Raw genomic sequence first — 24,387 nt, 5'->3', positions numbered from 1 at the left:
ATATGCATATATTTTGTTGGTATATTCAAGGCTGATGCATCTCTCATCGGATATTTCTCAACGCTCGGATATTACGTGTGAAGTTTCTAGAAACTTTACCCACGTGTTCCTATACTAACGCATTAGAGTAAGAATTATAAGAAGAATGAAAAGAATGCGTGCTACGATATAATCTTTCATCATATTATATTTTCTCCGATAAAAAATTTTATTTTTCTCGATAAGTTAAGATATTGATATCGGAACAGATTATTTGTATTTCTTATCACGTCAAAAGGGACAACGGTGGGTGTCGCAACGATGAGCCGCCAAGGGTGAAGGTATCTTATCGAATCTCGGAGAAGAAAAAGCCCCCTCGAGTCCCTCGATAGATTTGGTACTCAATTGTATTCGCCAAGAGTCTCGAACTACTGAAAGAGATCGGGAGTTTGGTCGCGCGTTTGACGTTTCAAAATTGGCGCGCTCATCCTCGGGCGCGCTCGGCCCGATTCGTGGACGCTCGGGTTTACGAGGCGGCGAGGGAGGTGGACGGACACAGGTCGTGCGCGCGGAACGACGGAATGGGACCATTTCGGTACGTCGCGGAAGAATGTGTAGCCATTGTTGGTGCTGCGATCGTTGGTTTCTAGATCCGAGATCGTCATGGGCACGGATTCGACCGCGCTTAGCTGCGTGAGAACGTTGTCGGGGTTCGGCGTGTGCCATTGATACGTGTAACGCATTAGGGCTCCTCGCGTAGAAGACGAGTTCTCGTCGAGTCTCTCAACGGTGGGACTAGTTGTCGGTCGGACTCGGACACCGCGTCTCCGCGCGTTCCCTCGAACCGAGGCGCTCGTCGCACGAATGAGAGTAAGTGAGTGAGTGATATATACGGTTTGGGGCGCGCACTTACTCGCGCGGCCGCCATAACACCGAGCGACCAACCAAACTAAACGAGCGAAGAAGAAAGCGTAGTGTCGGAGTGTTCCCCTCGAGGCGTAGTGGTAGTGTTTTACGATTCGGTTCCCGTGGACTTCCGTTCATCAGGTAAGTGATCGCGCGGGCCGAACGGCCGACGAAATGCCCCGACGGACTCGTAATCGCGGTTACGCGGAATAATAGGTGTGTAAGCGCGTGTGGTGACGCGTATATAGTAGTAGCGACGGCGGCGCGGCATCGGCGGTGGCGGTAGCGGTGGCGGCGGTGACGGTTCATGAGCGGGCCCTTGGGAGCTTTCTTTCCCAAACGGCCGTACCGCCATGTTGAGACCTACCGCCGCCGAATCGAGTTGTCCGGTGAGCCCGGATTACCGCGCGCGCGGCAGGGAGATCCCGGCTCTCGCTTCTCGCGTGTGTCGTCGCGGCGTGAATTCTCGGCGTCATTTCTCTCTCTCTCTCTCTCTCTCTCTATCCCTCTCTCACCGTGGCGCCAGTCGCCTCGTTCACTCGACTGACTGACTGGTTGGTTGGATTATCCGCGCGGATGACTTGCTCGTGTTTGTTATGCGTCGACTGGATGCGAATCGGCTGGGCGCGGAATCCTCATAGCTTCACTCTTCCCCTCGCGCGATTCTCTACTATTATTTGTCCTCCACCTCTTCCTACTCGATCGCTGCCGTTTTGCCATTGCCGCCACCGCTGTCGTCGTCATCGTCCTCCTATTCGCGGTTTACTCGTTCGTGGATCTCGCCTTTCTCCTCTCTCCTCTATCCTCGGATGTCTCGTTCGAGCACCTGTTCGAGTCGAGCGCGAGATCTCTTATCTGTCTCTGCCCTTGATACCTTGGTTTGTCGCGACCTCGCGGTTTCTTCGCCGCGTGGACTGTTCTGGGCAAGATTCCTCTTGTCTACGGATGGCCGAAATTTAACAGTCGCGATGTGTCATAGTCTTCCCTTGCGCACTGCCAATTTTGCATTTTAATAGCCACCTCACTTTCTAGATCAGTGTACCACTTATCTGTGCTACTTTTGTCAAACTTTCCATTTTGGCTTACCCTGGCCATTGAGGAACTGCGAGAGATATGACAAATGTATCTCATAACCCAGTTCAGGATTCGATTGCGGGCTGGAGAATTTTTCATAGAATTTCAATTATCAAATGTATAATGTTTGACAAATCTATCTTTCCTTGTAAAAAGTCCTAGCTGCTTCGTACAAATACAAAATTGTATCGCTGAAAGTTATACAATTTTAGTTGTGATCATTGAAAGTTCTTTTCGCATACAATTAAGTTAGGCAGTGGTATAAATGACTGGTATAAATTAATATCTTTTAATTTACATGTATAAAATATATCTATAAAAATAATCAAATTTTTTTCTAAAATATTTTTAAATATTATATTTTCTTAAATATAAGAAATGTATATATATATATATATATATATATATAGTTAAGATAGAAAAATTTTTTAAATCAATTTATATCTTTGAATATATTGAAAAAAGTCGAGAAATTTTGAAAGAAAATAGACTTATGTCTCTCTCACATTTTCTTTTTTTCTTAAATATTTTACACAAGTAATATACAGAGATTATAAATGTTACATTTAAAATTTAAATAGTACAATATAATTATATTAAAATTTTTATTGCGTAGTATTCAGTCTATATATATTTAATTAGTACTTATCGTAACAGCACAATATCTCAATTTTCAAAAATAATGTACAAATACAATATTCTTAAGAGAAACAACAGAATAATTTGCACATATTTCTATTGATAATTTGTTAATATATAGCAATATACAGTAAGAGAAATAGATTTTGCTTTTCCAGCATGTATCTACTATATATAGATTCAGTTTGCATGATATGTTAAATAATAAAAAATGCATATATAAATTTCTTGAAAATATATCTCGATATACAAATCATTCTAAAGCAATGAAACAATTTTGTGGGGTTGTTACAATATGGGGTCCTATTGTTATGTTATCCAGATGTTGCTAATGTCGCGAGTCTTACCTGGAGGTACGGAGTCTCACAGCAGTATACAGGGCTGACATTCAAAGTGCTACCATTCGGTAGACTTGAGTAGTGTTATGCCTCCTCGGCACCAATCTTCCTGGTCGCAGCGCAATCGTCTTGGCAAGCAATTAATGACCTGCTATGTTCAATTAAGAATATATACTTGCCATCTCAATTGTTGATGAAGCCTCATAGCGTCAAGCATCAACGTAAGGCAGTTACCTGCTACATAGCATTTATGTATCATATATGTCGGAAAGGTAGGTGAAGCTCATTATCGTGACCTGAATGAGCATATATTATAAACGATTTTAATCGTAAGAGATATATATCTACATGACAGCATTGAACACATTTAGTAAGCGCTCAAATGTATCTTTGATATATTTACTTTACAAAAATGTTAAATTAAATAGATTGTTAAATCCAAAAGATATAATCTTTAGAAAGATTCGGCAAATTTCAACTTTGGAAAAATAAATGAAAATAATTGAATAAAAAAATGTAGGAATGTATATTAAGATAATTTAGAATTAAAAATTAAATATTAGCATTCTTTTTATTAAATGATAATGTAGTTTACCAGAAAATTGACTAATTCTTGTTTTATTATAAAATTAGCATACTATATACTTCATAAATTATTTGGTACATGAGTGTCATGCGATGTAATTAATGCGATAGTTTCTATTTTGTTTTAATTTTTTATTTTATAAATAAAACTCATATTATTTTCTTTTTGTTGCAGAAACGAAGTCAAGATGCAGCAGGTGGACACTATCTCGCAGAACAATTCTGTAAGTAATTAATATTTTGCAATAGTATATAGAATATATGCAGTTTGCTTACTAACTCACTTATGCAATATTTCAAACTGCATTACATTCTGTGATATCTATACTTACCATCCCATGTAGTTTTCGATGCATATTACATATTACACAGCATTATTATTTATAATACAATGTATTAAATTTTATAAAGATAGTCGTCTCTTTTTTCTTTATCTTGAAATAATTGTATATAAATTATATGTTTAATATTTTATTACAAATAGCACTTTTTTTACACGTTGCTATTTTATTATATTTTATGGCTGTGTAATATATTTTTTGTATTTATTTTTCTCACATGTCTCAAAAGACATAATTTCTAATATTGTGTTCGCAAATTTCATTTCTTGCATAACATTATATACATATATATATACATACTTTTTTAACATACTAAAAAAAAGAGCATTGTTTTGACTGAATAGTATATATGAATTACAGTTAGATGTGGAGGAGCGAGAAAGGCTGTGTAATATACCGAAGGTGAGATACCTTGTTGACTATAGTCTCAACTAGGATAGTTGTTGAAATATGAATTGGCAACTAATAATATATGCTATTACGAATAATCTGTAATTTCGCTTTATTCTGTCAATAGTAGTCAAAATAATACACATATAAGCTTATAAATAAATATTAATAAATAATCTATAAAGTATATATACATACAGAGATAATAAATCTTACAAATATTTTTTCAATATAAATGTTGATATACAATTATTAAAATCATTAATATTATTATAGAAGCAAAATTCTTTTGCTTTGCTCACAATGTTGTTTAGCATTAATATAGCATATCATATGTCAATATCTAGAGCTTATATGCCATTTTATGTTGATTGAACGTATAATCTTATATTTTAATTATTGATAAAATTATTTTTAATTTTATGAGATGTAAAGATATTTTTCTGTAAATTTTTTGCATGAGCTATATGAAAGTGCCATTATATTTCATTTCTAAATTCTCACCTGATTTTAAATTTTATTATAAGTTTTTTTCTAGTAAATGTTTTCTTGCAAAATTTCAAAATGCTTGCCTGTGGTTGGGAAATTAAATATATAGCAGCCTAATTCGCTCGCTGCATGAATGGGATCAATAGCTTATAACGCATTCCATTAAAAAATTATATATATATATATATATATATATATATATATATATATATATTTACATTTATTATATTAGAGAAGGAGAAAGAAACACTTTTGTTTGTTTATATTTTATTTTTATATAAAATATTTTAACAAAAATTATTTCTATCTCAATCTTATTTTTATTATTTTGTATTGTTATTATTATTTTATTTTATTTATCATTGATTTTTTTTTTATTTTTTTTTATGTATATTTAGCTATTAAGATCGTACGCACATATATAAACAATATTCTGATTGTCACATGAAGAGGTTATTGTACGTGTGGTAATTTAAGCATAACAAATGTGCTTAAACTCTATTCTTTCAAGTTCCACGACAGTGAACTTAAATATTTTCTATGCTCATTTTTCCCTTCGGAGATTAAGTATACACTCATTTCATGTTAAGTGCAAAAAATGCAATTACAATGAAATTAGGCCTTCCTTTGATGTTTAACTGCATGTCAGAGTTAATCATAAATAATATATTTGGTGTAAAAATAATTGAGATCCTGTGATTTGTTGATTTTATTATTCAATAGAATTTGTCTTTTAAACGTTCCTAGGAAAAATATTTTTGTATTGAATATCGAATGAATGTGTTTTAAAACTCATTAAAGAAAATCTCTTATTTTAATACTATATGTAATTATAATATTAATAATTTTCTATACTTTGATGTAATAACAATTTTGTGCATGAATATTTATTATAACATGCTTAATGCAGAATTCAAAATCTTTTGTATATTAAAAACATAAGAAAATTTATAAAGAGATATATCAATAAGTGAAGCAATATTCAAACATTCAAAGCACATATAAACATGTCGTGTAATTAATAATATAAAAAAGCACGATACTGGCATTTATAATTGTAGTATAGTCAGTATAGTATGTATAGATACTTAGTATATATGATATGTCAATATTAAATGGAGTTATAAATTCCATAATTTAGAAAATGTGTTATATTCTGAGATATATATATTTAAAAGCTTATACACACACGTATGTATATAAGTTTATATGTCGATGTGTGTATATATACACATGCCCTATAAAATTTTTTTTTATTATTATTTATTATATATAAAAATTCTTTAACAAAGATTTTTTCTTATATTAAATTCTATTTTTATTATTTTGTATTTTATGTATTTAGTTGTTACGATTTGCATAAATGTGTGATACACATGTACAAGAAAATTTATTATAGTTTTATCGATGAAGTAAAAATTAAATTTTTTTTTTTTTTTTTGTTTTAGTTAGCAAGAGAACTCAATTTTTCTAATATGATTTGTGATTGTCATCGTGAAACAAGATTATTCTCTACATAAAAAACATAATTCAAAGAATAAATTTTCAAAAAAAGATTTTCTATTTTAATATTGTTTAGCATGTGTATGAATCGCACATCTTCCTGTTTCTGCCACGATTATTTCTGATTTATTTTACCAAAATATGTAGTAAAGCTTCCGATATTTATATTTTTTTTTAATAGATAAAATTCTTTTAAAATTCAAGCCTAAATATTTAATTTAAGGTCAAACTCAAATTCTATATTTCTAAGTATTGCACTCTCAAAATGTTAAATAATGTAACAAAAATATTTGAATTCGAATCCACCATATGTGTGTGTATGTGTGTGTGTTTTTTACATGACCATTCATACTTATATGAAAATGCCTCTTTGGAAACTTTAGAATTCTTTTTGAAAAGATTTCTTTTTTACCCAGAAAAATGAGGGGATTTTAATAAATTTTCCTTGGATGTAAAAAAATTATTTAGTTTTTTTTCAGTACATTTTCAAATCTAACATTTGAGAGATTAAATAACTTTTTATTTATTTCATATTTTATTTTTTATTATTTTTAATATGAGATTTGCTATTTAAAAAAAAAAATGTTATTAGAAAATGAACACAAAAAACTTATTTCAGAAAATTAAAAGATTAATAATAAAACTAATATGATAATTCAAATTTGAATTAAATTTATATTATTTTAGAAAATTGCATCTAATAATTTACTAATACCATAAATTTTTAACAAAATTATCTGACAAATCAGAGAATTTTTTAGAAGATTTGAATAGATACCTCGTTACATGCTCAATGATCCCAGGACTCCGTTTCGTAAAACGGTAAAATTTTGAATTGTCCAATTGTTTTGAACGCTTTTGTTGTATTATCCCCTCTCTACAGAGTTGAAACACCAAAGGTAGGAGATGTAACGTTGCCTGTGCGTAGTGCATACAAATGGCATTGAGTATTTTTCTCCTAGTGTTCTGCGAACACGTGTTAGATCGTGTTGCCAAAGTTTAATATAATTACTTATATTTATTCTACTTGCACTTAATATGGAAAATGAGTGTACATCCAAAATCGTTCGAAGAAAGCAAAGAAATTTGCAACTTTAACCGAGATGTATCGAGCAAAGAAAATTAATCAAATTTCAACCGATGTATCAGTTTCGGTATTTCGGTCTCGGACCACGTGTGTGAATCACTGCGAAAGAAATATTTTGTTGTACCTGTTATGGAAGAAAAGTGCTAAAAGATATGGTAATTAAAAGTTCTTATTAATTAATTTTAACAAAATAGTAATAATTTTTTTTCCTAATTTTTTCGCGTTTACACGTGATTTACGTAAATGTATCACAATATTTGTTGTAATAAAAATTTTAAGAAACCTAATCTAACTAAGCTTAATGTACAAGAGAAAAAAAAAGAAAGAAGTTGAGAAAAAAAGTCATTGGTTTTAATGAATAAATAAATTATATATTGTTTTTTAAGATTAGCTTTTTTCGCAAAAAGACTTAAGCTGTTAAAATGTTTTCTTTTTTGCAATTTTTTAAAATAAGTTGTATCTATTTTAATTTGTGTGTATATAAATTTTTTATATACTTTATTTAACGTTTTCTTATGAGATTATTATTTTTATTATTTTCATGAGATACGTGATTATTCTTGTATTTCACTTTCGTGAGGGATACAAGAACATGTTAAAAATCTTGAAAGAACTTTATCGAATAAATAAACATATTATTAATTATAATTATTATTGATATAAAATTTGTTTAAATCTTTCTATTTACATCATATTTTTTTTCACAAAATATGCAAGATAAATGTTTAATAATAGAATTTAATTATATATATTAAATTATTAATAAGCACTATTAATAATGTATTTTATGTATTATTACAACAGTAAAAATAGTATAGAAAATTTGAATGGAGATTAATAAATGCCTTGTATTGTGTTTAAATCTGCTAAGAATAACTACATGGTTCATCTGAAAACAGTCTGCATGCAAATTAATCGCGATTTAATCTAAAATGCATGATACTAACTTGAGATTAATTATAGATATGATTGGTGTTTAATAAATCTGTATTAAATATAGAGTTCTGTAGTTGGCAAAACGTAATGTGCTTGATACGCACATAACTTAATATCTCTTTATATCTAAATATTACATAAATCCATACGAATACAATTGAAAAATACACATTAGTTCTTTGTATGTATAATCAACGAAAAAATAAACAATTTAGACGAGCACACCTGGAAAGGCTTCGACGCCAGCGAGTCCTGCAAAGGAACCGCCACCACGCGACGAACCACCCCTGGAACCGGTGAATGGCATAGTTCAACCGCCAGTTGTTCCACCACCGAATCGTCCAGGACGCATCACGAATCAGTTACAATTTTTGCAAAAGGGTGTCTTAAAACCAGTATGGAAGCATCAATTTGCATGGCCTTTCCAGCAGCCTGTCGATGCGAAAAAACTCAATTTACCAGTATGTCACAATTCTATTGCAGAGCTATTATAAATGAATGTTATGAATCACTATATATGCAGAAACATGCATGAAAATTATGGAATATTTATAAGATATTTTAACAGAGAAAATATATATAAATAAATTTTTATCAGATATTTTTGTTAAAAAATTTTTTTAATTTAAAAGGATTATCACAAAATCATCAAAAAACCAATGGATTTGGGCACAATCAAAAAGAGGTTGGAGAATTCATATTATTGGAGTGGGAAAGAATGTATTCAGGATTTCAATACTATGTTCACCAATTGTTATGTCTACAACAAGCCAGGGGAGGATGTTGTGGTCATGGCACAAGCTCTCGAAAAGTTATTTCTTACAAAGGTATATTCTTTAATATTTATTATTCTTTCTACATGTTTTCTATTTAATAAAAAATTAACATTAATAAAGAAAAAATTTTAAAAATATATATATAATATACATAGAACATTGTCACATTGAATGAGACACTAGCATAACAATTCTTTAGGTTGCACAAATGCCGAAGGAGGAGGTGGAATTAGACCCACCTGTTCCAAAAGGACCCAAAGGCAAGAAAGCTGGAAGAGTCGGTGGACCAGGAGTAGGTGGATTAGCAGGAGGTACAGGGGCAGGTAGAGGCAGACCAGCTTCTGGTGCAGCCGCTGTTACCTCCAGTGTACCGAATAATTTAACACCTTCCGCTACATCGGCTGGGACAACTGGCGTTATACCCATGCCGCCTCTCGGTACTCAGGCACCGGCTTCAGTACCTGGAAGCACGAATACAACCACCATCGCCCCGCCATCGAGTATGGGTGTCGCGCCGATGGCTACGCACAATTCTCTGCCTCAACAAGTTGTCCCTCCGACCACGGGTTATCATGCGCAGCCGGCGATGGATGCCCAAGCAGCTTCTGCTGTGCCTCCACCTCCGCAAATCCCTACAACGCCCACTGTAATGCCTCCATCACAACCTGCGAAACTTAAAAAAGGAGTGAAAAGAAAAGCTGATACTACAACTCCTACTGCGAATGCTTACGATCCAATGTACACACCTCTGGATTCTAAGAATGCTAAAATACCTACAAGAAGAGAATCTGGCCGGCAAATTAAGAAGGTAATAATATGCATACATATTTTTTTATTATATTACTTTATTGTTATATTTTATGTTTGAATTAAAAGCATTCGAAATTGGATATATTCACATCTAAAAGATATGATATATAGCATCTGCAAATCAAAAATCGAGTATCATTTATGAAATGATATGTTATTTATAAAAATTGTTTAATTTTATACATGTCCTGTAAATCTTATCAATAATCATGAAAATTTTCACGATTGTTTGAAAAATAAAATTATTATAAATATATAAAGAATATAACAATATTCAAATGAAATTCCCATATGTAAATATTTTTAGGTGTAGTTCACAAATTACCATATTTTATGTTATCATAACTTGTGAACATGTTTGATCCTTGCATGTAAAGTCATATCATTTCGTCAATGATATTAATCATTATGTATTGATTATTGAATTAATAAACTAATATAATGATTAATATCATTAATTGATGAATTAAATTCTTCATAACATGGCTGTTTCAGCCAACGAGGCAAGCGGAAGACGGCTTAGTGCCATACCATCAGGCCAATATGCCTCTAATGGGGGCAATGGCCCAACAGGTACATTTATTACTATTCCTTCATTTATTCCTTCCTTTCATTTGTGTTGTCTTATCATCTGTCAAACGGAAATTATTAGATTTATTTTAAATGACAATTTTATATATTTATGGCATATCACATACTACAAGTCTTAATGTTTTCTAAGACAAAATAAAATTTATAAGATTTATTATCTTTTTTTATTATATATATATATATATATATATATATATATATATATATACACATTAATGTATATATTTTTTATGTATTTCAAAAATAAATTAAGAAATTTATATAATTATTTATATGAATAAATTTCTATTTAAAAAATAAAAAAAAGGTACAATTTTGATGTCTCAAAGATTTATTTCTTATCATTGTAAATAACTTTTCAGCCTCCGCATACTGGTGTTAAGGGAAAAGAAAAATTGTCTGAAGCACTAAAATGTTGCAATGACATTTTGAAGGAACTCTTTGCCAAAAAGCATTCGGTAATTGTCATATATACATATTTTTTATCTACATCATAAAAACAATAAATATTACGAGAAATAAATTAGTATTCTGGATTGTAAAATTTGATGTGCTTTTCTTGATATATAGTCATATGCTTGGCCGTTCTACAAACCTGTTGATGCAGAACTTCTAGGGCTTCACGACTATCATGAAATTATCAAGAAACCTATGGATCTTGGTACTGTGAAGGTTTGTATTTTTTAATTATATGAATGTAACCATAAATACACTGTATTATACAAAAATGTACTATATAAAATGTAATTAATTTGCACAGTTTTTATAAAAATATAAGAATTCTCGATTATTAACGAATTCTTGTTTTTTCTTGCAATGATATTAAAAATACTTTGATATAAGAAATAATATTCTTCTTTTTTAATAATTTTCTTCTTTTTTTACAGACTAAAATGGATAACCGTCAATATAAAACAGCGCACGAATTTGCGAGTGATGTACGACTTATATTTACTAATTGTTATAAGTATAATCCTCCCGATCATGATGTTGTTTCAATGGCTAGAAAACTGCAAGATATATTTGAAATGAGGTTGGTGAAATTAAGATTTTTGCAAAAATATAAAATCTAAATGCATAAAGTTATAATTGTATAATTAAATATATGATTAGATATGCGAAAGTTCCGGATGAACCGGGTAGTAGTATAGTGACTATGAAAGGAAGCAGCAGTGGTAGTGCCACTAGTTCTGGAGGAGAGAGTTCTTCTGAAAGTGATGATTCTGTTGAGGAGCGTACTCAAAAATTACTTGCTCTACAACAAGAGGTATGATTTTTTTTTGTTGAAATAAAGAAGATTATATCATATGAATGTAAAACGCGAAAATATAATTTATTCTTTATTTCATTTATAGTTGAAAGCTATGCAAGAGCAAATGAGAAAATTAGTAGAAGAGAGCGGCAAGAAGAAAAATAAGAAAAAGAAACCGGATAAGCCAAAATCAAAGCCGATGAGCAATAAGAATAGTAATCTTGTTGCCAGTCATACTGCCATGAAAGAACTCATGAAACCTAGTGGTGGTATTCCTAGTGTGTCTGACAGTGTTGGTGCTAGTATAGCCAGTGTTGCGATGGGCGCGGGTGACTTGAAAATGCCTGGCGGCATGGGCAGTGATCTCCATCATCAAAGTACAGCAGTAGGACCTAATAAGGCTCATGCTACTGGAAGCTTAGGGCATCATTTGCCGACAGCAGCGAAACCGAAAGGTAAACGTGGACCTGGAAAAGCTGCCACCACTGCAAATACCGCAACCAAGAGGCCAAAAGCTAACAGCAGATCTGCTGGAAATAAGAAAAAGAATACTGGTAGTCAACCACCTCCAATAACGTTTGATTCGGAAGATGAAGATAATGCTAAACCCATGTCATATGATGAAAAGAGACAACTCAGCTTGGATATTAATAAACTACCAGGTAAGATATAAAAATATATATAATTAAATTTAACTTCTAATTATATATTAGATGAAAAGTCGAATTAAAGAGGTTATATGTAATCAGATTATAATATTAAATGATATATAAAAATTGTGCTAAGTCTTCAAAATAGGTACTATCTATAGGTTTTCATTAACATCCTTGCAATACTAATTAAATATTTACAAAATGATTGTTATATCGGACGAGGAAAGATTACTATAATAAATATTTTCTTTTGTATTTGATTTTCAAATTTCTTTCCGTTATTACATATTATTTCATTATTACATATACTTATAAATTCTAAATTATTCTACTATTTAGAATTATAAAAACAAAGATTAAAAATAAAAAATATATACCAATTATTTTATTAATCGTTTTGGGATTTTATTTCTTCTTTTAGGTGATAAATTAGGCCGTGTTGTACACATAATACAATCCCGAGAGCCTTCACTGAGGGATTCGAATCCAGATGAAATCGAAATCGATTTTGAGACCTTGAAACCATCGACGCTTAGAGAACTAGAAAGCTATGTTGCCTCATGTCTTAGGAAGAAACCACGTAAGTTTTATTATAAATTTTAGTTTTCAGTTGAGCTTATGAAATAATAACTTCTTCTTTAGAGCAACTACGTATTATATGTATAAATACACAATATTTTGCACACAATTTTATTGAAATAATAAATCATATATAAGAAGTTAGTATATATAATAGAACAATTTACACACATATGTGCATGCATATTAACAATATTATATTATATCTATTTTAAACATACTAAAATATAGTTAAAGTTATTTAATAATGTAGTAATATTAATTTGATATTATATTGCAATGGATTTTATAAATTTTTTGTATTTAAATGCTACATTATCATGTGTTTACAGACAAGAAAGTTAGTGGTAAATCTAAAGATGAGCAGATGGCAGAAAAGAAGCAAGAATTGGAAAAAAGGTTGCAAGATGTAACGGGGCAGTTAGGCAATGTCAAAAAGACAGCTAAGAAGGGTATGCGTTTTTGATGCGTTTTTCTATAAAATAACTTTAATATTTTTTTTTCTAGAAATTTATCATGAAAAAAATATTTGAAATGATGAAATTGACAGATAATAAAGATTATTATTTTTTTTCTTTTTTTTTTTTTAACAGAAGACAGCAGTAAATCTGTTGATGTAGTTGGAACTGGTGGTGCCAGTGGACCTTCGCGATTATCGGCGTCGAGCAGTAGTAGCAGCGATAGTGACTCCAGCAGTAGTTCACTTTCTTCAAGCTCCAGTGACTCAAGCGACAGTGAAGCAGGTTAGATATAAATGTAACTGCTACTATATTAGACCCTTTTGTGGGAACAAGAAAAGACTACTTGTAATCAAGTAGTTATTACAAAAAACTATAAAATATGATTTTTTGGTGAGATTTAATTAAAATTACGGGGTTATTTGCGCGTGCGCGAGACTTATCTGTTGTATACATCTTTTTCGGAGGGGAATAATGTATATTCGTATTTTCAAGTTCTTTGCAAGGAATTTGTTACTTCCTAGTGATTCCTCTGAAGCACAGATTTCCATATTCACGTTTACGCCCGAAAGTTTTAAAAGACAATACATTTATATACAGATATATACAAAATGTGAATATTGATTTAGACTGTTAACGCGCTCTTTTTTCTCATCGCATCACAAACATGACAGGGTTATTGTGAGCCTGAGGGCATTTATAAAAAATGTCTATTTTCTGTATGTGTTTTTCCTTTTCTTTGTTTTGCGTGTTGTATAATATTCTAAATGACATTATCAATTTAAAATAATAAGAAATTTACTGCTATCAAGAAATATAGCGACGGAGTCGTAGACGTGAAGTTCAAACTATTTAAAAACGACTCACCATTTCATGTGGCACACGCAACATATATAAACATATACACGCGCGCGCGCGCACACACACACACACACACATTATGTACATTAAATTTTGTGTACTAACTGTATAAAACAATAGAAAATAAAACAATATTCTTATCTTGATAATATAACTTCTTAACTACAGAGTGAGTGCAATATTTAATGCATGCGATTATTATATTTTACACACACACACACACACACTATATATATATATATATATATATATATATATATATATATATATATATTATTATTATTATTATTATTATTATTATTATTATTATTATTATTATTATTACATTTTAGTACATAGCAAAAAATTATATAATGCAACTTTAATTTTATGATAAAAAAACACTTTTATTTAAAAATAAAATTTTTTGTTATCAATAAGTTTAAAAGAACTAAAAAAGTTACTTATCTATCGCATTTCATTTCTATTATTATATACACTAAAACTTGACAGTTTTTTTCTATTGGAAAAAGTAAGTGATGCCTCATGATTTGGTGATAAATTTAAGAACTTCAAAGAAAAAAAAATATTCGTGAACTCTGTGCCTAACCAATTTTCTATTGGCAAATAAAACAATCGAAAAACACTGATGCATTATTAGCAGTATGTATAACATATGCAAGAAGGAAGTTACAAACTAGATATAAACGATTTTTTCAAAAGGGGTTTAACGTGTATCGCAAATATCTTCTTAAGCAGCTGAATCTTGCTTATTAATTACTGTATTTATTAGGACGGCGTTATTCACGTACACATACACATGTAGCTTAAGTGCTGCGTTATATTAATGCAAGTACGAACGTGAGTGTCAAGTTTCATCTTGAAAACAGATTGTAAAATGAAATGATATAACTGTAAAATTTCGCACACTTTTTACCACCGACAAGTACCGCCAATGTGCGGTACTTGTATGTAGCATTAAGAATTTGAAACTTGACACTCACAGAAAGAATTTTTATTTAATTTACGAGACATATGCAATGGTAAGAACAAAGGTGAGCTAGTGGAGTGCAGACTGTGTTTAGAGGATACCATATGCCATGCCAGCTTGTTTCATGAATTATATTGATTATGAACAATATGATTATTTTCTCTTGCCCTAACGGTGTTGACAATACATTCTGTTGCTCGAAAGTCAAGTATAGTTTGCTACTCAAGGTTACTGAATTTCTCACTGCAGTCCCGCCTTTGGGTTTGTAAGAAAATTATTGCTTTCTTAAGTTAGTAAATGCCTCTGAAAACACTTCTTCATTTCGCGATGAGCAAAATTGCAAAATGACTGTAGTGTCAAATAATAGTACCTTATATAAGTTATACAAATATATTTATCATAGTTTTCCCCGACAATTATATATTGTCCTACATATAACCCGAAAGATCATTCAATATATTAATTCTTGCAAGCTTGCGTTATTTATTTACATTAAACGATAATCAGAACTGCAGGTACTTGTATCACTGTGTTTTTCAAATCATTAAGTTTGGTTTCTCACATTGATCCATTCATGTCGTATCATTTCTCAGAATCTAGTACATTGATTAACAAGCGTCGCACTAAACTATAAGAAGTAGGTATAATACGCAATATTATCTAGTTGATGTGAAATGTTTGCGTTTTATGCTCCTCGGTCATTTCCACACATTTCAAACTATGCGGACCATAATGATACCGGTTATCGTTATCGTAAAGAGACAATTTAGGCGGTGGAATCATAGCGATACACACACGGGAATGCAGACAATGTGTATTGGTGGCTAGATTTGCAAATTAGTGCACATTTCAAGGTTTAGCATATAGTTCACAATATTACGCGTTTGTATTTTACCAGTGACTCACGCTCTCTTGCGAGAATTTTATCTCCGCAAAAGCGATTCTAAAACAATATTCTTCTTATAAATACGAAGACATATCGGTTCCACTATTACTCTTTCCATCTCGATTTTATAGCTTACCATAAGCAAAGATGTGCTTCCTTTAAAAGTCAATTATTCAAATGTTTTTTTCGTCTTGCAAGCCGAATCTGTATTACGTTTCTTATGCGAGACGAGCGAAAAACAAATACAAATCTTCCTTACTGACTCGTTCCAAGTGCATAGATTCGAATAAAGTAATTCTAGTAAATCCACAGAGAATAAATTAGTGCGGAGAGTACACTTATATCTGAATTCTAATTGATAGATCTCATTTGTTTTTTTCGTAAAATGAATGACTATGAGCATGCACATGTATATGTGCAAACTTAAAGAAATAGAAGGTAAGATAGGAAAACGACAGAGAAAGGGACTCAACAAGAGATTGATCACAGTGAAAGCAGGTAGAAAGGAAAAGCAATAGGAAGGGAAACAAGTTAAGAGGAAATGATCTATAATATATACATATATAAATATAAATATATATATCTATATACATATATGTATACACAAGGCGCCCTAGCCTCCAAACACATTGTTTGCACTCCGCTAAGCTTTGCAAATCGTCGTTTCATCTTATTTACCACTAGTTCCTCATCGGTTAACCATTGTCAGTTTTCTCATCGTTCAAATGATTAGAAGAAAAATTGGGAAGAGTGTCTTCTTTCTGAAATTGATATCAATGAAAATTGCGAATTATGAGAATTGGTGTGGTTTTACATGCCTATGTGAGAATAATAGCTATTCAAGTCAAGCGCATCACACTTCACACATTTCATCGCAATAGTATTTCACAATCTGTATTGTAAATACCGTTAATAATTTCCAAGTAACGAATATTGTCAGAACTTTTGAAGTATAACATTACTTTTAACCCGTCCTATTAAAACATTTTTAGAAAATCTTTTATATGAGTTTAAACAAGATTAATTTTAATGATAATTTTTTTGTTTTTATATTTCTATGTGTAAATGTCTGCTCCATGATAATGTTTTTTGTTGAAATATCATGTATAAATTTAGTTCTTATTATACATATAGAAAGATATATTGATAAGAATTTATTGTGAACGTAACCGATAATGACGCTCCAAGCTGCTTCACCTACAAGGTGAGCTTGTAATTAAACATAACGTGAGCATTAACGATAATCGAATTTGCACTCGAGTACAATTAAATAGTATCATGAATCATACTCAGCAGCGTACTTACTGTCCCGACAGAAGAAAGAAAGAAAGCAAGCAAAAAAAAAAGAGAGAGCGAGAGATAAGAGATAGGGCAATTAATTATTACGATAATTACTCGATACAAACAAGCCACAATTGGTCGAAAAAAAGTGTTCGTCGATTAAGAGAGTTATTGATTATTGGAATTATAAGCATTTAAAGATAGGATATGAGAAATGTCGGACAGATTAATATACATTATTGCCGTTTTATGTTTCTCCAAAATACTGAAAGTGACTAGAGAAAGAGAGAAAAAGATATCCGAATAATTAGCTAGATTATGGGAGAACAAATTTTTGACAGCGTATGCTGAATTAGATGGATCCTACGCATCTATTAAGATACAATCACCATTAGCTTGTAACACGAGGTATAGGGCATTTTATAAAATGATATCCATATTGCCTTCCAAAATTTTTGTAGCATTTACTCTGTATGCAAGCACGCGTCTAAATTTTTTTTCGCATTCTTTTATCCAGACTGGAATGTCATCATCACTCTTCCTGCTAGTTATACGCGAAAGCAGATTATTTAAGGAATCTAAATATTTTATTATATTCGAAAAACAGACACACGTGCACACACATCTCTTTTATTTAATGTCGCCGATATTACCTTTCTATTTCGGACTCGCATGTATGTATGTATAAGTTCCACCTGTTTTCTCTCTGCGTATCGCGAATTTAATAATAACGGTAAACACGAGCGTACGTGTTTTTTGTACATAGTAAAAACTAATATATCATAAAATATTAATAAATAGTTATAAGTTACACTTACGGAGGAGAAAAGCGACACATACATAGACACGCGCGAGACTTTTTTTTTTAAGTGCATACATACAAAGTTTAAATGAGTGACATAGACGTTAATCCTCTCTTCAAGAGTCGCGGTTGGGTCATATATGGGTGGTCCAGTTAATTATATTATATAAATTAAGATACGCTGGTACTCCTTCTCGTTGGTTTTTTTTTTTTTCTTTTTTTCTTTTCTTTTCTTTTGTTTATCATTGAACGGATTTTAAAGCAAGATTCGTCCGTCACATTCCATCGATAAATTTCGGCGCTGTGATTGTTGTGATCACGGATTGTTTGAGCACATATCTGACAAAAACAAAAATGACGTTATCTCATGGTACTTCTCCCATGTATCTATCACCTATGATTTTATATAGTACACACACTATGAACATCGAGCAGGAGTCTCTTGCCACCGATCTCAATGTTGCGCTAACTACGACTTTAACATTAAACAATCTGTAAGAGTGTGTCACTCTCGTGTATCCTTCATCTTTAAGTTGAATCCATAAACCGTGGTACTTTGTCCTAGAAAAGGACGGAAATCCATAAAAGAAATAAGAAGTTGAACCCGTATCATACCATTTATTTACACATTATTCCTATCATATATTACATTAATTATATATTATATTATATGGAAATATAAAAAAGAAAGACGGCAATTTGATGATTTTTGTAGTCAATATTTTATAATCGTCACTTCCGCTATCGTCACAATTATTATTATATTGTTATAATAAATCATTATTATCGTTACACTTAAACGAAGAGAGCAGGCGCGTGCTCTCGCATACATATATGTAAACTATATATATATATATATATATATATATATATATATATATATATGTATGTATGTATGTATATGTATATGTATGTGTGAAAACTCTCTCTCTTCGCGACACGTGTGCATGTATATGTGGGCACGCGTGCGGTATGTATGTATGTATTTATATGATGTGTATACATATACATATATATGCACACGCAAATAATCATAAATGAATTGAATACAACCAACTTTATGTAGAGAATGAGGGGGACGAAGTCGTTCTGCGTATTAAAATTTTTTAATATAAAAAAATCACCAAGAGAGATGAAAGTCCGCAAAAAAAGGAACATACAATTGAGATATTTAAATTAACATTGTTGTACACAGTGATACAATTATAATATAAGCATATGAATAAAATCTATTAGAAAATATATGCTCGAAGAGTTGTTTGATTTTGTTCGTTTCTAATGTGTTATGTTTCGCATTTTTATTTGTCGTTTTGCAACGTTTTCGATGGCTGGTATCCTCTCTGCACACTGCATTTCACTAGTTTCCCATCTCTCGATGTGACAGAGAATGATGACAGAGAATGATGATTGCACATTACTCACTTGTTAGATGCACATTGAATTTCAGGAAATTCATCGAATCGTCCACATAGAAAGAAAATAAAGAAAAACCCGCCAGGACCTTCGACAACGACCACCACTGTAACAGCGGTAAGATAACCGATTATATAAGAAGTCCCATTAAAACGAGAGTTGAACGTTTACACTTTTATTTGTATACGGAACGAATCATACATGTTTTCCAAATAATGTGCTATTAATTCTTTTTATAAGTGTTGATTCTGAATTTAAAAAAATATAATGCAATATATTATAAGTACAACAATATATATGATGACTTATATAACAACTCTTATTTTAATATGTACATGTAATGCTTGATCAATGAGTTTCTTGAAATAAAGGATAATATATTCTTTAGGCTCCTACATTAAATCATAGTGGGACCTTGTTAATGAACAATCAGCCATCTGCGGCAAATTCAGCGGGACCAATAAAACCACCTGCAACTCAATCAAGCAATATTCCTTCAGAGCAAGGTATATGGATAAAATTACGATATTAATAAAATAATATGATATTAACACTCTTCGTGTAAAATTTATTTCTTCAAATTCAACAAATATTTAAAAATCTTTTATATGCTTATTTATACTTTTTAATTATCACATAAATATCGTAATCATTTTCAAGCTATAATTCTTGATTTCTATTAAAATTTCATTTATCGTGCTTTTTAACAGCGATATATAATTTACTAAAATTACTAATTTACATTTTTTAAACTTTAATTTACACTTGTTTAAATTTTTCAATTTTGCAAATTTATACATATAAGTACACACATGTTTAATTTACAAAGTTTTTACGACGTATAAGTTGCGAAGAATGTGAAGGCACGTCGTGTTATTACAAAAAAAGATAAATTGATGCGGTTAATAGCACATACAGACTTACGTAATACGAATTGTAAAAATCCTTTTAGGAGGCAATAATAATCAGCAGCCTGTCGCAGTGGCTGCTGTTACAGCTGGACAAGGCATGCCTGTTGCGAGTCATCCGTCTATGCCAGCACAACCATCGCGACCCACAGCTATGGCTCAGGCGGTTCCTGTAAAAAAACCAACTCCGCCGCCACCAACATCTAATCCACCGACTCCGTCAGTTTCTGTACCGACTCCACCGCCCAGCGTAACACCTACAAATACAAATTCTATAACAGCCTCGCCAGCTGTATCTCAACCGCAGCAACCACCGACGACTATTAGTTCCTTTCCGAATGCAAATACACCCGTACCCACAGACGGAACAAATTTGAATCAACAGTCTGATCTTTTACAGCCATACAATACTTTATCAGGTATTTATATAAACAATCCGTTCTTTTACAGTCAATACTATGCTTTCAGGTATTTGTGCAACAAGATTTGCACAATTATTAGTTATTTATAAATATCTTACATAAAACAGATATATTACATATGAAAAGAGAAGAACACATATAATTAGTAATTTTGTTTGTGTATGTATTTTATGTAGCTTCAGTACCTACCACACAATCCTCTTTGGAGCAGACGCTCGCGATCAAGAAGGAACCTCCATTTATACAAACACAGCAGCCTTCTTTGGATCAAACGCTTGCGATTAAGAAGGATCCTGCATTCATCCAGACATCTCATACGACCAATAATACCAATACCAATACAAATTTAAATTTAATATCAGATGTAAAACCGGTGAACATAATGCCGACAAGTATGGCTTCTAATTTGAATTTGGGCAATATCAATATGGCGAGTTTGAATATGAATCTCTCGCAAGGATTGGCAGCACATATGTCCATACACAATCAATTGGAGAATATGATTAATACTACTGCGTCATTGCCAAATATTCAGAACTCCCATAATGTTACGATGTCACAACAGCACTCCAATGGGTTTCCAAATACAAAGCGCGGAAATTCACCACCCAACATGTTGAATAACAATGGCATTCCGGGATTGAACATGGGAATGAATATGGGAGGCATGAGTTCGATATTCGATCCTCTTCCTATAGTATCTATGCCAATGCAGATTTCTCAGATGTCTATAAAGAAGGACGAAAAACCTTTGCCCACCTCTCAATCTCAACTGACACAAAAGCCTATGGATGGTTCGTGTAATATTTTTGCGCATTTATTTTAGCGTTTCTTTAAATTTGCATTTAGACTGCGGCATCTGTATTTATTGGACTTATCTTCCTTATATATCTTCCCTCTTTCTTATATATCATAGTAAATTGTTTATTACATACACAATTCTTTTTCAAGAAATAATTTGAATATTCATGCAATTATTAACATTGCAATACAAAAATGTTGTATAGAAAATACACACACAATGTGCATTAATGCATATTAATTAGTTTAATTTTAACAATTTTTAATAGTTTTATGTTTTTGCTTATTTGCTATCTAGTCTTTTCTTCAATCGCACTTATTAATTATATTTCAAGCATAATTTTCATTATTGAATCTAATTTCTCGAATTTTATATGTAGAATAATCCTTTTTCTTTATTAATGCTTAAGTAATGTTGCTTTATGTGTTTTAACTGCTATATATCAACTGCTTACTAACCAAACATGTAATACTATTGCTCTAGCAGGAGCTTTTTTTGCAGAAATGAACACTTTAGGAATGCCACCAATGGGCAATCATGCTAGTTCGCAGTTGATGCCTGAAAAGAAAATGACTCCACCTGATTCGAAGAATCCCGCTGCAAATTTTGCTTCAGCCTTTAAAAATAAGGTACAAAATCTATATTTTAAGTACACATTAAAATTAAATCGTATATATAAGAAATAAATATATAATATATAGATGTATATATATATATTTTCTTTTTTTCCTTTTTTTATAACATGCTACATATTTTATGTGTGTGTGTGTGTGTGTGTTTTGATAAATATATATAAAAAATAAAATACCTTTTCTCCATTTGTATCTATATTTACATTTATATTTATATTTATTAAATGTATTATATATTCCACAGACAGTGGAACAAAATGTAAAGAATGCATCCTCATGGTCCTCCCTGGCGCAAGCATCGAGTCCTCAATCGGCAGCAGGGAGCAGTATGAAGAGTGCAGCTCGAGATTCATTCCAGGCATTCAAAAAGCAAGCTAAAGAAAAGCAAGATAGGGTAAGTTATAATATCGTGATTTTAAAAATTTTTTAATTATATTTTTCTACAGACGAAATAGGTGTTTAAATAGTATATTAGGAAATAAAATATTTTATAATGGAATGTTTTTGTACTTATTATTGCTTTTATCGAAATTTCAAATTATATATTTTATTTTAATTAACTGAAAAACGAATATAATGGAAAATAATAATCATTCACATATGATACATTGTGGACAAAGAAGAAGACAATATTAACAACATTTAACTTTGATCTTTGAAAGGTGACACAAGTCTGTTTTGAGACACAGGTCTGTTTTGTTTCTATTTAACCTTAGCCTCTTGTGATCTTTATTGTTTTCCATCATATTCGTATATTTTTATTTAATTTAAAATTTTGATAGAAGCAAGTACTACTTAGTAAGTACAGAAACACATAATTAATATATATAAATATTATTACTAAATACACACTGTTCAAACATCTATTTTGTGCTCGAGTTCATGGTGCTCGTTTTATTGAAATTATTTTATAAAACAATGAGTTAGTAGAGATTTCAATTCATGTGTAATATATTTATCTATTTAATATATTGATATATTACTATTTGTAAAACAGCAAAGAGCACTTATGGAGCAACAAGAGATGCGTAGACAGCAGCAGAAGGAACAAGCGGAGCGAGAAAGAATGCGGCAAGAAAGTGAAAGAAGAAGGGAACGAGAGGAAGAGGATGCCCTGGACAAAGTAAGGAAAAATGTCGGAGATCAGCAAGGAAATGTTATGACTGCCACAACAAGAGCGGAAGAGGTGAAAGCTATTGCTGATACGGATAGTAGTAGTCCGAGTCATTCGTCCAATCAGGATAAATCCGCTGCTGAAAGAGAACGTCAGAGACTGCGGGAGCAAGAACGTCGACGACGAGAAGCGGTAAGTATTTGATATTTCTTACATCTACAAAATTTCTATTTATTCTTAAAACAGAAAAAAAAATTGTACTCAATATGAAGAATAGTATTATAATAGAGATAATAATTTAGAAAAGAATTCTTGCAACGATTATAATGTATGGGGTCATGATTGCATGTTTAATTATATATAAACAAATTTAAAATAACTAATTGCATATATGATAGGAATATAACTCCTATGGTTTCAATATAATTTAATTATTGTTAATTGTTAATTAACTGAATAATATTAAATTTATATAGAATTTTAATAATTGTTACAGCATATATGTGTTGTATTATGTATAAAAAGTTTACACTATATTATAAATTTTATTTATTTATTTTTATACATTTACAGAATTTAGCATAATGTTAATATTATTGTCGATTATTATAATCAATGATTATTATAATAATTTGAATAATTTGTAGTGTGTAATAATTTGGCATAAAGTTGGCTATTTTAAATAGCTATATCTAGATTATATTTAACATTCAAAGCAAAGGCATTCGCGAAAAATAGTTTAATTTATCTTTTCAGATGGCTGGGCAGATTGACATGAACATGCAAAGTGATTTGATGGCTGCATTTGAGGAATCTTTATAATGTTACTACATGCTGTTCATGATAAACTTATTGAAACTTGGACAGAATATGGACATATATTTGACATTTTCTATATTTAACATTATAA

The 24,387-nt window shown here is 31.2% G+C and overlaps 1 protein-coding gene across 8 annotated transcripts; it reads left to right on the top strand.

Annotated features, from left to right (window-relative positions):
- Positions 1–274: 274 nt before the first annotated feature.
- On the top strand, positions 275–24,387 carry LOC126859134 (homeotic protein female sterile-like). 8 transcript variants are annotated; one of them, XM_050610122.1, is made up of 24 exons: positions 275–1,026; positions 2,921–3,208; positions 3,697–3,745; positions 4,223–4,264; positions 8,483–8,728; positions 8,900–9,094; positions 9,243–9,851; positions 10,349–10,426; positions 10,807–10,902; positions 11,015–11,116; positions 11,332–11,477; positions 11,558–11,711; positions 11,800–12,358; positions 12,771–12,929; positions 13,261–13,380; positions 13,522–13,671; positions 19,634–19,716; positions 19,988–20,105; positions 20,552–20,926; positions 21,106–21,723; positions 22,233–22,360; positions 22,608–22,757; positions 23,361–23,669; positions 24,234–24,387. In XM_050610122.1, the coding sequence occupies exons 2-24, from the start codon at positions 3,198–3,200 to the stop codon at positions 24,297–24,299; spliced, it is 4,563 nt and encodes a 1,520-aa protein (XP_050466079.1). In that variant the 5' UTR covers positions 275–1,026; positions 2,921–3,197; the 3' UTR covers positions 24,300–24,387. The 8 variants fall into 8 exon arrangements, with proteins under 8 accessions (XP_050466079.1, XP_050466078.1, XP_050466076.1 ...); XM_050610121.1 differs by having other exon boundaries at positions 22,218–22,360; XM_050610119.1 differs by having other exon boundaries at positions 22,215–22,360.

The sequence above is a fragment of the Cataglyphis hispanica genome, chromosome 2 (genome assembly GCF_021464435.1).
Source record: "Cataglyphis hispanica isolate Lineage 1 chromosome 2, ULB_Chis1_1.0, whole genome shotgun sequence".
In the NCBI taxonomy this organism is placed as follows: Eukaryota; Metazoa; Arthropoda; class Insecta; order Hymenoptera; family Formicidae; genus Cataglyphis; species Cataglyphis hispanica.
The sequence above is the reverse complement of the archived record's forward strand: the minus strand, read 5'-3'. Positions and strand labels throughout refer to the sequence as shown.

Excerpts from the sequence above, each read along its gene's own strand:
- LOC126859134 (XM_050610119.1), top strand. Across the intron at positions 8,729-8,899 it reads CGAAAAAACTCAATTTACCA|GATTATCACAAAATCATCAA; the intron begins GTATGTCACAAT and ends TTAATTTAAAAG. Across the intron at positions 11,478-11,557 it reads CAAGATATATTTGAAATGAG|ATATGCGAAAGTTCCGGATG; the intron begins GTTGGTGAAATT and ends ATATATGATTAG.